This window comes from Eschrichtius robustus, chromosome 11 (genome assembly GCF_028021215.1).
Source record: "Eschrichtius robustus isolate mEscRob2 chromosome 11, mEscRob2.pri, whole genome shotgun sequence".
Taxonomy (NCBI): Eukaryota; Metazoa; Chordata; class Mammalia; order Artiodactyla; family Eschrichtiidae; genus Eschrichtius; species Eschrichtius robustus.
In genome coordinates this window covers 86,371,298-86,387,600 of record NC_090834.1, presented here as the reverse complement: position 1 = coordinate 86,387,600, position 16,303 = coordinate 86,371,298, and the positions used below count along the sequence as shown (strand labels likewise).

The 16,303-nt window shown below is 35.9% G+C and overlaps 1 protein-coding gene across 5 annotated transcripts in view; it reads left to right on the top strand.

Moving 5' to 3' along the window:
• The window catches only part of DCDC1 (doublecortin domain containing 1), a 476,122-nt gene that overhangs the window by 243,632 nt on the left and 216,187 nt on the right, over positions 1-16,303 (top strand). For all 5 annotated transcript variants that reach the window (XM_068555102.1, XM_068555097.1, XM_068555098.1 and 2 more), the window contains 4 exons: positions 42-205; positions 3,259-3,381; positions 5,812-5,917; positions 15,773-15,907. In XM_068555102.1, coding sequence (XP_068411203.1) covers positions 42-205; positions 3,259-3,381; positions 5,812-5,917; positions 15,773-15,907 — 528 coding nt within the window. The remainder of the gene's footprint in view (positions 1-41; positions 206-3,258; positions 3,382-5,811; positions 5,918-15,772; positions 15,908-16,303) is intronic.

The window sequence follows — 16,303 nt, the reverse complement described above, 5'->3', positions numbered from 1 at the left end:
TTCTTTTTCTTCTTCATTTCCACACCCCGCCCCCCCACCAGTTACTTTTCAAGATTCATCGAAGACTTCAAGGTTCTTCCATCAACCCACCAGGCCTCAATTTTTCTTCAATCCGGCTTTTCGACGAGCACGGTCAAGAAATTAAGAATCCACTGTCGCTGAAGAATGAGCAAAAAATTTGGGTCTCTTACGGTAAAGCGTACAGGTAGGAGCAAGGTGTTTATTCTCAATCTTTCTGGGACAAGCTAATTTAAAAGGAGAGTTGAGAAGCCAAGTAGCACCCTTTTTTAAAAAAAAAAATTATTTTGAATTCCAGTAAAATTCCAGGGGCGTTTTTTTTTGTGAGGCAGTATTGTTTGTGGGATATGACATCTCTCTCTCTCTGTCCCCCACCCCCCTGACTTTCTGTCTTAATGCCTTGTCATAGTTCTTGAAGTCTGCCTGTCAGCACAGCAAGTGGGATTTGTTCATGTCTGAGTAGTCACCTTAATGATAGCAGATGGAAACGCCACGGGGGCCCAAGCCCATCACACTGTCATTGTCGCACACTGCCCTGACCTGCTTCCACTCCTCTATTTTTTTGTCCCTTTTTAAAGGAGAAATGGATGGTAATTGAAAAGGATCTTAAGCAAGATTTATGAAGCTGTAGACAACATGATTCCCCACTATCTCTCTATGTTTTCACAAATAAAGTCTTAACCTTTTAAGCTCCAATGACAGGACAGCCAAAGATAAATTGGTAAAGCTTGTAAACCCTATCCTATCAAAGTTATATTCCTCAAAAGCACCTTACATTATCCCACAATAATTACTGGTTATTACTGAGCATTGTGTAAATTTTTGTAGATTGGTAAATTCCTGCATAAAATTATCTGTGTTCCCAAGAAAAGAAAAAGGCTTCAGTCTGCAGGCACTGATGAGTCTGGCTGTTGTGTGGAATATCTTGGAAATTTATGCATATTTTGACAGGACACATCCAGATGAACTCTGAAGCTGCTTGTCAGGAAACTTAAACACACTTTTCTGTCTACTTTTAATCTTTTTGTTTTGTTTCGTTTTCAGCTCTTTATATGTAGAACAGAGTAGGGGAAATAGTGCTTGTAGAATATAATTGATCATACACTAATTTTAACAAAAATAGCATAGACAGAACTAGGAGCTGATTAGATTTACTGTGTATTCTAATAGTCAAAATTTCAAAGAAAACAAATCTACTCAGAAATCCATGAAGGTTTTGGGAGACATTGGTAGGATTTGTTGTGGGTAGCATATTACAAAATCTTTCATCTGTCCCATTAGAGTAAAATTAAAATGCTTACTAGTATCTTATGCTGTGTAATTTATAAAACTAAAAAATATCTGTAAGGAATGGTGCTTCTTCAATAGGCAGATTTCGAAATATAATTTAATTACATTGTGAGAATTATTTTTACAATGATAAAAATAGCGATGAATTTTAAAGCGGCAAGAATTCTTGTATAATTTAGCAAGCTCTTCCAATTACAAGGAAAGGCTTTAATAAAATGTGTCTAATAATTTCTTCTTAAATATAATTGTTAAAGTGAAAGCAATGACTGACTATGATGTTTTTAATGATGTTTGCTATAATACAGTATTTTAATATGATCAAATACTTGTTCTTGATTAATTGGATCATATTTGTGAAGTAACAAAAATTACTAAGTATCTGGAATATTCTAAAATCAACTGAGGATTGTAGCTGGCAGAATTTATAAGTGTGTATATTTGTTTGTATATCATAGCTATTTTAATAGCATAATGTATTATTTTTTTCTGGTTTTGAATCCAATATGAGGCATTAGGGAACCATTATAGCATTTTGCTACTATTGAAACTTCCAAGTTAATGTCAAAAAAGTTATTTCCATCTAGTTAAAATATATTGAGAAAATGAGAAAGTTGAGAAAATGTGCAATATGTACTAAGTAAATGATATTCATTTTCAGGGAGAAATTCTAACGTGTCTAATACATGTTGATATGGGGGGTCAGGTTACTCTTTTGCAAAAGGTGATTTTGCTAATATCTGCTTCTATTTTGAGTCCTTTAATTGTTTTTCTCCCAATTTTTATTTTGAAAAATATCCAATCTACAGAAGACTTGATACAATGAAGATTTATATATCCTTCACCTAGGTTCAGCAATTTAAGGATTTTGCCATATTTGTTTTACCTCTCTTATGTCTCCTTTCTCTCTCTTTTGAACTGTTTGGAATTAATTCCACACAATCATAAAGTTTTACTCCTAAATGCTGCAGGTCACATAACTGAAGAACAGGATGTTCTTCTCTATCACCACAGTATAATATCTAACACAGTCAACAATAATATAACATTGTCTAATATGTAACCTATGTTCATACTACCCAAAATCTGCTTTAGAGCTTTTTTTGTAATCCACTATCCAAATAAGCTTCATCTGTTGCATTTAGTTATTTTCTTTAGTTCTCTGTAATGTAGAATATTCCACCATCTTTTGTTTTATTTTTCATGACATTGGTTTTCTTTTTGAAGAGTTCAGGCACTTTTCTTGTAGAATGTCCCACATTCTAGACCTGTGTGAGTGTTTTCTCATGATTAGATTCAGTTTAAATATTTTTAGCAATACTACACAGGTGATGTGATTGATCCTATGCCTCTAACGTTGAAGAGCAACTGTTTGTCACCAATTTCAAAAACAAAATGGCTCATAATTGACATAGTGGCCATCCTTTTTATTTAAGATCTGTTTTCCATTTGATTTTAATTCTCATATAATGAAATTAACTTAAAACAATGTACCTAACAGTATGTAATATGACAAATCAAATCAGCGTAGTATTTAGTAAGCTCACAAAAAAATAGTTGTTTGTAGCCAAATATGAAGGATTAATTTGATTATAAGCTCCAAAGATCATCATGGGTGTATTGCATTGTAGTTATACATGAAAAATGAACATTACAGGAATGACAGTTGGTTGTTTTTCTCAACTAAATACTTCGCTTTTATTACTGAAATTATTTTTAAAAATTACATGTGTTGCAACTATCCTTTGCATATTATAAATCAAACAAATAAACTAAAATGTGCATGTCAGGTATCAGTATAGGATACCAACAATAGTGCTGTATAATAGGAAATTCACTTATTTCTGGATTTTATTAGACATGGATATGGTATGTTTTATTGTTTATCTGTACTCAAATTTCAGTGTTTGTATAATTTTGCAGATAGATTTGATGTTTTTTTCCATTTTTCAGATCTCCACTAAACCCTGTTTTGGGTTTGACCTTTGACCAGGTGACTGCATTTGCCAGAGGTGGCATTACAGTTGCATATAAAACCTTCTTGGATCCTAATGCTGTTCTACTGGGATGTGACAAGTAAATTAGCAAGTGTTCCATTAAAGCAATCTGAATCACCTAATTCAGTTTTCCCAGAGTGAGATTTAAACACTAAAAGATGTTCTTTAAATCATCTTAAATAAGCAATTTAGTTTATTGACTTATTTCATGATATAATGAGCTAGTGCTTAAAAGACTTATCATTAACTTTCCTTGAGTTTTAAGAAACATATGGGGCAATGAGCATAGTATACTTTCTGCTTTGCAAAGGTAACGATTTTATTTGAAATGTAAAAATTGTTTTTAGTGGATGTTTCTAAATTAATAGTTTTGAATGGAATAATTAAAGTATTAAATAATATGTTTTCTCATATGAGTGTTCATGTTTAAGCATCTCATTTGATGATGATAAATTGAAAACAAAAGCAATATGCTGGAGGCTTGGTGGCATAGTGAGAAGAAGAGCAGGAGTTAGAAGATCTGGGCACTGGGACTTCCCTGGTGGTCCAGTGGTTAAGACTCTGTGCTCCCAATTCTTGGGGGCCGGGTTCGATCCCTGGTCAGGGAGCTAGATCCCGCGTGCCGCAACTAAAGATCCCTTACACTGCAACTAAGACCCTGTGCAGCCAAAACAAATAAATAAATATTTTTTTTAAAGAAGAAGATCTGGGCACTAACCCCATATCTGCTCATGATTGTCTATGAGCACATGGGTGTCAGTTTCCTATGGGTTAATAATAAAACCCAGCAGTTATTGAGTGTTGACCATAGGCCAGGCACAGCTCTAAATGAATTGGGTAAGAACCTATTTCATCCTCAAAACAATTATTTTAATCCCATCATTGCTTATTAGCTTATTGTTACTCCATTTTAAGGAGACAGAAACTCTGCCACGGAAGGGCAAAGTCATTTGCCCAGTCACACAACTTGCACATGATAGAGCTAGGATTCTAACCCAGATTGTCTTTCTTAAGAACTGAGGGCTTAACCCCTATCCAGCACTGTCTAATAGAACTTTCTATGATGATGGAAACAAACTTTATGACATTGAGCACTTGAAATGTGACTAGTGTGACTGAGGAATTGAATTTTAAATTTTGTTTAATTAAATTAATTTTAATTTAAGTTGGAATATGTGGCTCGTGGCTACCATATTGGACATTGCAGCACGATACTGATACCATGTTGGATTAGGTGATGTATCTATAAGGTCCCATCTAACTTTAATATTTTGTAATTTAACAAATTACAACTTTCCTTAATATACAGGTAAAAAGGCTGAAATGGAGGGCAGATCCAGAGAATGAAAAGCAGTCTGACGAGGTCACTCTGTCTAGCTAGTGTCAACCTATTGCTAAATATGTCTAGAAAGACAGACTCTTTGGTCTTCTCCATCCCCCAATGATTGCCTGCACTTTCCAGACAAGATTATAATGTTTTGTCTTTTTCTCTTTATAGATAGAATATAACTCAGCACTCTTTTTTATAAGCATTTTCACTTATGAGAAGATTTATTTCGTGTGCAATAATCTTTCTCTAAGCTGTTAAACTTGCCTTCCGCTTCAGTCTTTAGTTAGGAGTTTAATTTTTAATTTATGTACTGCTTCTTAATTTTACTTCCCTAGTTGCAATGAATACTGTTTTAATGAATGGATTTAAATTAGATCTAATTCCCTAAGTATAACAATGTGAAACTTCCCTTATTGAACACAAACTTATTTGAAGATAATGTACTTAATTTTTGGATTCCATTTGAATTTTCTTTGTATACTCTCAAGCGGATCATTGGAAATCTTAGTCATCATACTCTTATTTATATTTCTCAGACTACTGAAAAAAAAATACTATCACCATTCCCAGAACTGTTTTCTGTTGAATAGCATGCTGTATGGTATATCTTAACGTATCAGTGTTGATCTAGGTGATTTTCTTTAGGATAAGAATTGGCTCACTTTTAAAATAAGTGATTTGGCTGAGCTAAGAATGAGACCAACCCTTCCAGTTTGTGGTTTGTCCATGTACCCTCTAGAATGTGCTGCCTCTTAAAAGACTCTTAAAAATACCAAACTAATGTTCTTAACACAACTGTTATAAAAGCATCCTTTATTATTTATAGACCAGTGTATTTAGACTATAATTTTAACAGTGATGATGGTCTCCACCGTGAGTGATTCTGTAAGATTAAAAATTATTTTTTGTGTCTTTGTTCTATTAATAATCAATTAGGCATAGAATCCCACCCCCCACCCCAGTATTAAAAATAATTGTAAGGAAAAAATTTAAAGCCTTCCCTTTCCCAGTGGTAAATACCAAGATACTTTACAAATTTCCATTTAAAAAGACTATGGACTATACACTGGTTTTTCTCTCACTAGAAGAGTATAAGATGCATAAATTATTATGCTAAAGAGTACTAAAATTAAACTCATTTTATTCTAACAAGAACAATTAAATATTTTATTTTCTTAGTTGGGAAGTTTGTGAGGGATTTCCAGTTAATTTCAATGGCACCAGTCAACAGATACCTGATCAATTTGAAAAGGTGGACTTGGAGAACCATTTCCTACAGAACAAGGTCAGAATTATTTGTTGTTCTGAATAAGGGTATTTTAAGTATTGGACACTCAGTCAATACATGGTGACTGAGTAGATATTTATGAAAGTTTTTGAAAACTGTAAATTATTTTACAAATGTTGGGGGCAAGTATTATACGTTACTTCCTGTTAGTTAATTTAGCACTTTAAAACTGGACCAGTATTGGGAAGGGTTGGGGGGAGGGATAGACTGGGAGTTTGGGATTGACATGTACACACTGCAATATTTAAAATAGATAACCAACAAGTACCTACTGTATAGCACAGGGAACTCTGCTCAATATTCTGTAATAACCAAAATGGGAAAAGAATTTGAAAAAGAATAGGGAAAAAAAAAAAACCCTGAACCAATATATAGTATTTCTATTTGAAAAAATTCTACCTGAATCACGTCATTTAAGTACTATTGTTTAGCGTATTTTCTTTATATCAACTATATTAATAAGTTGCATTTGTTTAAGAAATTCTTTAAGATGGCTGTTACGTCTTTATACTTTAGCATCTGACCTATTTGCTTTGTGGGTCAATGTCTCTAAGTAACATGAGTTCTTCAGAAAACCCAACTCATAACAACTCAATCTAGAAGGTCTCTTTATTAATTTATATTTAGAAACTTATCCTGCCAGTAAGGAATTTTCTTCTTGCACTGAGCTATGAAAAGCATTTTAAACCTGTCTCCAAAAAAAGGAATAATTCTTTTGTTTTTCTCAGCTGGTAGGTTATGTAGGGTTGTTGTTCATTTCAGCTGCATAAGTTTTAGTTTTTGAATTCATGAAACCAAAACCAAAAGGCACCCACAGAGACAGAGATGCCCAAAGAAAGTAGGGCTTTCTGTTAACTAGTCTGGGCCCTTTCTTTGTAAGAGACAATGCAAAAGACACATTGTCCCAACCTGCTCTTTTTAAATTTCTCCATGTTGCCCATTCAGTCTTTTATGTCAAAATCTACACTGAAAATATTAGTTGTTTCAAGGTGCATATGAATCTAAATAGTATAATTATAAAAATAGAATAAAACAAACTGATTTCTAATCCTGTTTTTGAGCAAATTTGGAAAATAAATATAAGTTGAATGGTGCACTAAGAATAATGCCTTTTATATTTTATATTCATCTGACATGAAGTTTTATTTGCCATAGTTCCAATCCTGTTGGCATTCCTTTTTAGTTTTTTGCTGTAACATTATCTTCCTGCTCAGAAACTTGTATGCCTGGCTGTTGCCTATTGAAGTTCCATATCCTCATCTGGCCTTCATTGATCTCCATGATTCTTCTCCAATCTTCCCCCACTCTCAGCTTGCCTTTCCAATCCTCTCCACTTCTTGATCTTCGTTGTAGCCTATGCTACAGTTGGAGCTAATAAATTGGGTCCCCTATATGCTTTACACTTTGCTTTACTTGTGCCATGGCATGTGTTGTTCTTTGCTAGGATACAACCCCTGCCATTACCATTCCTTGCTTTTTAAGGCTTTCTTCAACTTCCTCTTCTTCCACGAAGCCCTCTCAGATCCTCCAGAGAGATTTAGCCTCAAATGATTTTGTGTTCTCAGAACTCCTTATTGTCCTTTGAGAATTGTTCTTAGAGTTTGTGTTTTGGTATCGGCATTTGCATTTGTGTCTTTCTCCACTAAATTGATAATTCTTTGGACACAGATTTTATGTCTTACTCATCTTTGTATTCACGAGTGCTGGAACAAAGTCTTGAATGTAGGGCAAGTGCACAGTACATGTTGATGAATGATTTTTAAAAGTTAGCTGTAATCTCTTTCAAGGCTCACTATTCTCTAATATGTTCTTTGGGTGTTAGCTAAGCCAGATTGTTCATTTGTTGTTTTCTGAGCACTTCATGATTTCTGTTATTATGCCCATATGGGTCCCTCTGCCTGGAATTCAACCTCTCTTTCTTTGTCACCACCCCCCACCTTCTCTGTCACCCTTTCCATATCCTAGCATGGTGTCTGGCATATAGTAGGCATTCAATAAATGTTTATTGAAATCCTGCCCATCATTCTAGCCTTACCTGATTTGTGCCTGCTTCATGAAGTCTTTCTTTACCCCAACCCCTGCCCAAACCAGATATGATGTTTCTGGCTTTGATACCCCCATTGCATCCATTCCATACCATTTATAATGACTTTGAATTTGGTGCTGTTCCTCTTGCAACATTTTTTGCATGATTTGAAGTCAAACAGTGTTCCAAGTTTGGGCATATTTTAGGTCACGTTAGAGTAGAATGGAGAGAAAGGTAGATTTCACTGAGAATGTTGGTATCATATCATAAAGGGTCTTTTGTGTGTGTGTGTGTACTTTTTTTTTAACATCTTTATTGGAGTATAATTGCTTTACAATGTTGTGTTAGTTTCTGCTGTATAACAAAGTGAATCAGCTAAACGTATACATATATATCAGCTATAAGTATACATATGTCCCCATATCCCCTCCCTCTTGCATCTCCCTTCCACCCTCCCTATCCCACCCCTCTAGGAGGTCACAAAGCATGGAGCTGATCTCCCTGTGCTATGTGGCTGCTTCCCACTAGCTATCTATTTTACATTTGGTAGTGTATATATGTCAATGCCACTCTCTCACTTTGTCCCAGCTTACCCTTCCTTCTCCCCATGTCCTCAAGTCCATTCTCTATGTATGCGTCTTTATTCCTGTCCTGTCCCTAGGTTCTTCAGAACCTTTTTTTTTTTTTTAGATTCCATATATATGTGTTAGCCTATGGTATTTGTTTTTCTCTTTCTGACTTACTTCCCTCTGTAGGACAGACTCCAGGTCCATCCACCTCACTACAAATAACCCAATTTCGTTTCTTCTTATGGCTGAATAATATTCCATTGTATATATGTGCCACATCTTCGTTATCCATTCATCTGTCAGTGGACACTTTGGTTGCTTCCATGTCCTGGCTATTGTAAATAGAACTGCAGTGAACATTGTGGTGAATGACTTTTTGAATTATGGTTTTCTCAGGGTATATGCCCAGTAGTGGGATTGCTGGGTCATATGGTAGTTCTGTTTTTAGTTTTTTAAGGAACCCCCATACTGTTCTCCATAGTGGCTGTATCAATTTACATTCCCACCAACAGTGCAAGAGGGTTCCCTTTTCTCCACACCCTCTCCAGCATTTATTGTTTCTAGATTTTTTGATGATGGCTATTCTGACCGGTGTGAGGTGATACCTCACTGTAGTTTTGATTTGCATTTCTCTAATGATTAGTGATGCTAAGCATCCTTTCATGTGTTTTTTGACAATCTGTATATCTTCTTTGGAGAAATGTCTATTTAGGTCTTCTGACCATTTTTGGATTGGGTTGTTTGTGTTTTCTGATATTAAGAAAACTACAGGCCAATATCACTGATGAACATAAATGCAAAAATTCTCAACAAAATACTAGCAAAGAGGGCTTCCCTGGTGGCGCAGTGGTTGAGAATCTGCCTGCCAATGCAGGGGACACGGGTTCGAGCCCTGGTCTGGGAAGATCCCACATGCCACGGAGCAGCTGGGCCCCGTGAGCCACAATTACTGAGCTTGCGCATCTGGAGCCTCTGCTCTGCAACAAGAGAGGCTGCGATAGTGAGAGGCCCACGCACCGCGATGAAGAGTGGCCCCCACTTGCCACAACTAGAGAAAGCCCTAGCACAGAAACGAAGACCCAACACAGCCATAAATAAATAAATAAAAAATTTTAAAAAAAATACTAGCAGAGAGAATCCAACAGCACATTAAAATGATCATACACCATGATCAAGTGGGGTTTATCCCAGGAATGCAAGAATTCTTCAGTATACCCAAATCAATCAATGTGATACACCATATTAACAAACTGAAGGATAAAAACCATATGATCATCTCAATAGATGCAGAAAAAGCTTTAGACAAAATTCAACACCCATTTATGATAAAAACCCTCCAGAAAGTAGGCATAGAGGGAACTTACCCTGACATAATAAAGGCCATATATGACAAACCCACAGCCAACATCGTTCTCAATGGTGAAAAACTGAAACCATTTCCACTAAGATCAGGAACAAGACAAGGTTGCCCACTCTCACCACTATTATTCAACATAGTTTTGGAAGTTTTAGTAACAGCAATCAGAGAAGGAAAAGAAATAAAAGGAATCCACATCGGAAAAGAAGAAGTAGAAGTGTCACTGTTCGCAGATGCCATAATAGTATACATAGAGAATCCTAAAGATGCTATCAGAAAACTACTGGAGCTAATCAATGAATTTGGTAAAGCAGCAGGATACAAAATTAATGCACAGAAATCTCTTGCATTCCTATACACTAATGATGAAAAATCTGAAAGAGAAATTAAGGAAACACTCCCATTTACCATTGCAGCAAAAAGAATAAAATACCTAGGAATAAATCTACCTAAGGAGACAAAAGACCTGTATGCAGAAAACTATAAGGCCCTGAGGAAAGAAATTAAAGATGATACCAACAGATGGAGAGATATACCATGTTCTTGGATTGGAAGAATCAACATTGGGAAAGTGACTATACTGCCCAAAGCAATCTACAGATTCAATGCAATCCGTATCAAACTACCAATGGCATTTTTCACAAAACTGGAACAAAAAAATTCACAATTTGTGTGGAAACACAAAAGACCCCGAATAGCCAAAGCAATCTTGAGAAAGAAAAACAGAGCTGGAGGAATCAGGCTGCCTGACTTCAGACTATACTACAAAGCTACAGTAATCAAGACAGTATGGTACTGACACAAAAACAGAAATGTAGATCAGTGGAACGGGATAGAAAGCCCAGAGATAAAACCACACACATATGGTCACCTTATCTTTGATAAAGGAGGCAAGAATATGCAATGGAGAAAATACAGCCTCTTCAATAAGTGGTGCTGGGAAAACTGGACAGCTACATGTAAAAGAATGAAATGAGAGCACTTCCTAACACCATACACAAAAATAAACTCAAAATGGATTAAAGATCTAAATGTAAGGCCAGACACTATAAAATTCTTAGAGGAAAACATAGGAAGAACACTCTGACATAAATCACAGCAAGATCCTTTTTGACCCACCTTCTAGAGAAATGGAAGTAAAAACAAAAATAAATGGGGCCTAATGAAACTTAAAAGCTTTTGCACAGCAAAGGAAACCTTAAACAAGACGAACAGATAACCCTCAGAATGGGAGAAGATATTTGCAAACGCATCAACGGACAAAGGGTTAATCTCCAAAATATACATGCAGCTCATGCAGCTCAATATCATAAAGGGTCTTAATTCAACTGGATATTCTGTACAAAACAAGGAGCCACTGGAAATATTCAAGCAGAGACAAGATCTTATTTGATCCTGTGCTAGGAAAATATCTCAGGAGGTCCCTATCTTATCCTCCCACCCCTGCCCTGCAGATTAGAAATACCTAGAGGGCAAAGGGCATTCTGATCATTCTTGTCTCTGCTGCAGTATCTAGATACTCAGAGTTAGCTAAATGGAATTGAATTCAGTAGTTAATTAACTCATTCAATAGAAAGCAGGTCAAACCTGGGGGAAAAATAATGGATAGTGGAGAGTTGTCAGAAGAAAAGAACAAGAAAGGCTTCTCTCCTTGATTTTAAGCCAAAGTAGAACTTTAAAAGGAAACTATATTTTCTAATGTTGAAAAATGAGAGAATAACAATCCACAGTTATTTTATCACTATTAATTCATTCTAATGATTCAGTGAAAGTGAGAAAACACGTCATCTTAAAAGTTTATACACTATTGTATTTTTAGAAGAAGAAATCTTTTTCGAATAAAATTTCAGTCTACTCAGAATAGTGGTATAAGAAAGCAAAGATTTGATAAACTGGGTAGTAAAGAGAATCTTTCAAAGAAAAATGGCCCTCCCTTAGCTATGAAACCTTTGAAATCCTTTCAGAAAAATGTCTCCGATTATATACAGAGAGGTGATCAGTACATTGGAAATAGCAATTTAATAACCTGAAAAGGAGCACTTTTAAAGAGAGATTCAGGCAGAGGTGATGGATGTCTACAGGGCATTTTATTGTAGAATCTTGATGCTCATGGCAGTAAAGAAGGCACTAAGAGGATTACAACAGGGATAGAGAGGAGGGAGCAAAAGCCGATATTCTTGATGCATACGTTTTAAAATCGGCTTGAGATAGAGATATCAGTGCCCAACCCCTGACTGTTCTTTTAAATCTCGTATTGACAAGTAAAACCTTTCCTACAGAGAAAAATTTGGAACATATAATCCTTATTAGTAATGTGGAAGACAGATATAACCCTGACAATTACAACCTGTTGCTCTTTTATCCATTTCTAAAAAAAGATCTGGAATCTACTACAAGTGGAGAATTTTGGTGAATACATCTTTCGTTCTATTGTTACTTAAATTGGCAACATTTTTACATTGCTCTAGTTTACGGGAAATAAAATTATATGTTTCCATGAAGTGGATGAGAGACAAACTTCATGGTAGTTAATATAAAAGAAAAAAGATTCATGAGAAGAATAGCTTGAGGAATGCCTGGTTATGGGAAAATATGGCAGAAAAATATACTCCAGTGTCTGGCAGGTCATATATTCTGTCAGAATGAAAAGGAAACTGATTTCGATCCCATCCTTTTAGTATGATCAGACATAAGCAGCACATTAGTGACAAATTTTAGTATGGAAACAGTAAGAAAAACACCAAGTTATGATTTTAGAATTATGGCATGTTTGTTACAGGTTTACTTGTAAACTAAGCAGTCATGGATGCTAGCAGAATATATTATTCTGTATGTCACAAAGGAGGCTAGGAAAAGGCAAACAATTCTTTACTGTCCTATTTCTTTGGAGAGCAAGTCCTCAAGAAATAATATTTCCTACAGATAATTTGTACTGGAGAAAATTTTAAAAATTAATTTAAATTTTGAACTGATTGCCATTAGAATAGGACACAGAACTTTAAATAAAACTGCAAGTCCCTTCCTTATCTTTAGACCAATAGTTGGAATCTATTTGAGGACTGCACACCTAGATCCTAGATATTTTCCCTTGTTTGGTTGCATAATTAGGTACTTGCTAATATTTTCTGCTTTCCCAACTTTTCTATTTCTTGGTCTTAGAGGTGGGTGGATTGATCAGCTATAGATTTAGAGAATGGGAACAGTAAGAGTGAATATCAGGGATATGAGGAAAGAGATTTTAGAACATTTCTTGTAGGTATGATTTTAATTTGTATAATAAATTAGTTAACTTGGTCCTAAAATTACTGTCAAAAGGAAAAACCTTATAAAACTTCTGTGTAGTAAACAATTTGTTTAGAATGAAGGTTGTGGTCTATGAGCTCCTTCTTTCAAGAAAAATTTCATTGTCTTGTATTTTGCTTCTCAGTAGATCTGTAGGAAAAGACCTTATTACTTTGAAATTGCACAGGAATATTGAAGTCTACTCCACTTTCATTGGTGATTTGGAGAAAGAAAATTAAACAAGAAGCTTTAACTGGCCCAGTACATGTATGCATCATTTTTATCACTGGCATCATCTGTATCAGCACAGTTTATTCAGACAAGCAAAATCATAATGGTCATTTAAAGGAAGCTATGTATATAGGTATTCAAAAGAATAAAAGAAAGTTTCTTGTTTTGATTCTCAACAGGACCTAAAAAGGTTTTCTAATGACATACATTATGGTATATATTTGGAGACCTGTCTCAACATAAATGCTTTTATACACGTGCCCGTGAATGCACACATGTACACACACATGTGCACACACACACACTCACACAGAGACACACATGGCATATTATGTTGCAGATTGTCCGAGCACTTTTCTTTTCTGAATTCCAATTTTTATCTCCCCCACCTTCCTAAACATTTGATCTAAAACAAAGCTATCAGATAAAATTAAAAAGAAAAAAGAAAGTGACATCATGAAGAGAATTTAATGGCCATTGTCAGTTTTAAGTGTATTAGAACCCCAGACTTGGCAGGATTTTTCTTTTTTAATAACGTGAAATGAAGCTGAGTTAGTGGGCCTGGCTCTGTCTGGTCTATGTGGAATCACTTGGGAACCGTCCAGCAAAATATCTCTCGGAGAACAGCATGGTGTTAATACTGGGTGCCAACCCAAGACAGACACAAAGGACCCCTTCGCTCTTCACCAATAAGCCAACTGTTAAAAGATTAAACCATGTTGTGGAGATAACAAGAATCTAGGCACTGGCAGCAGGTGCTGTACAAAGAAGCAGTTGGCAGTACGATTCTTCTGTCTGACATTCCAGTCAAAACAATCTTCTTCCCAGTTGCAGAGGAGAGTTTTGAGTGTGATGGCAACTTGGAGTTAGGAGGTTGACTAAGAGTGCTACTTTAAATGCCATGTCCTGTGGTGGATGGATTAGTAGAATATAGTTTACCATTGTTCAGAAACTGCGGGGGATTCCACTCCAGAATCAGTCACTACTGGCTAACTGGGGAATACACAATCAAAGAGCTGTAAATCAAATCTGCTTATGTGGTGGGGTTGCTGTATTTTTACAATTTTATTTTCACATATAGGAGTCATATGACATTTTCTTCTCTAGAGAAGTAACTATCTTCCATTATAGAATAATTATAGATAATTATAGAATAATTATCAAATATATTGGTCATACCCTTTTGTTATTGCCTGTTCACACTTGTAAAACATTACCTTTTAAATTATTATTTAACTTTTGTTTTCTTAAAAAACCATGTGCAACTCAACAAATATCTAGTATTAGCAAAGATTTAGAATAGACTTTTCAATATTAGAAAATGATTTTAACTGTTATTGAAGCAACATCAGTTACTAAGTTTAAAGCATAAGTTGGCAGATTCCCATAATCCTATACAAATAAGGATTAGCACTTTAGAAGTTAGCATGATTATTCAGGGAAAGTGATCATATAAGTTAGGAGATAAAGTTTATTAAATATGAAGGAGTAGAATTCTGACAGGTGGCATGAATGACTGTTAATTTGACAATCAGGTCTAAGTGAGAAACACTAGAAGGTGCACAATACGTTTGGCGTTTGTCATCTGATTAGACACATGGGATAGAGATGCAGTGTCTCCCCAGTCGGCCCCCTCCCATCCATTCCCACAACTGTCACTGAAGTCTCAGCTCCTGTCCCTTTATTCTTATGAGGTTGTACAAACTCTCAACTGTTCTCCCTGCCTTTCATCTCTCCATTCTGCAATCCATTATGTTTACACTTGCCAGGTCAACCTTTCTAAATCTTCTGTAATCCAGTCCCTCCTGCTTGAAAGCTTGAAAGCCCTACTGACACCTAACTCCGTAGCCTTACACTTGACTCCTTCTAAGTTTGGCCAAATTTACCTTTTGAGACTACCCATAAATCCTAAGGTGCATTGATTATACTATTTTCCTTTGCTTGGAATACCTTTTTATTCTTCATTATTCCTGTCAAACTGTTTTCATCCTTCGAGGCCTGGTCCAGATGTTACCTCTTTCAAGATGCTTCACTTTTTGTTGCTCCTGCAGAAATAAGCCTACCATTCTTTGCATACTATAGCACTATTTAATCAAACATATGGAGCTTAACATGAAATTGTGTGTGTTATCGCCTTTACAGTTGTAAGTTTATTTAGGGCAGGAAAAATGTTTTATAATATCCCATACCACACAGTCTGGGGCCTTCCATATCAGAGCTGGTGCTCAACACATATTAATTGAATTGAGTTTAATAGGATTGAACACTACTGTTTCAAAAGAGACCTCAATCAGAAACATAATGTTCTAGATTATTTTGGGTAAATATGTTGAGGAAGGTTAACTTTCAGACTGTAAGTTAAAAACATGCTTCTTCTCATGGTATAGGTGAACCCCAATATTGTCCTTCATGCCTCTGTTTCCATCAGAAAGCGGAATTTCTCAAGTGGTGAAGAGGGCAGTGGGACTCAGATAGCACCATCGACCCTGTGGCCTGCAGCCAGTGTGTGGCTGGTCACAAAGGTATCCAAGAGTGTCTGCTCTCCCTGAGTAACTTCCTGGGCTCACTGGCTCACTGTGCTGCTCCAGTTCCCGATGCCCTCATGCACACAAGCATGCAAGTGAAAGCATATCAGTTGTTGACTGTCGTGAATCTATGCTCTGCTCTTGGTTTGTCTAGTGCGGAGGGCTCCGACGTGAGCATTCAACTCAGTTTTAGATGTGCTGATTAGTTAATACTCTAGAATGTATTTAAACCTAGTGCAGAGCTTAGGTATACTCTACAGGCTCACCATTTTCATGAGATTTGTCTGAATATCATTTGCTTCCACTCCTTAGTCTTCACTGTTGAGGTTCGCAGAGCTTGGTGGATTAGCACCATATAGTGATGGCATATGGTCTTAGTAAGGATAGTTTTAA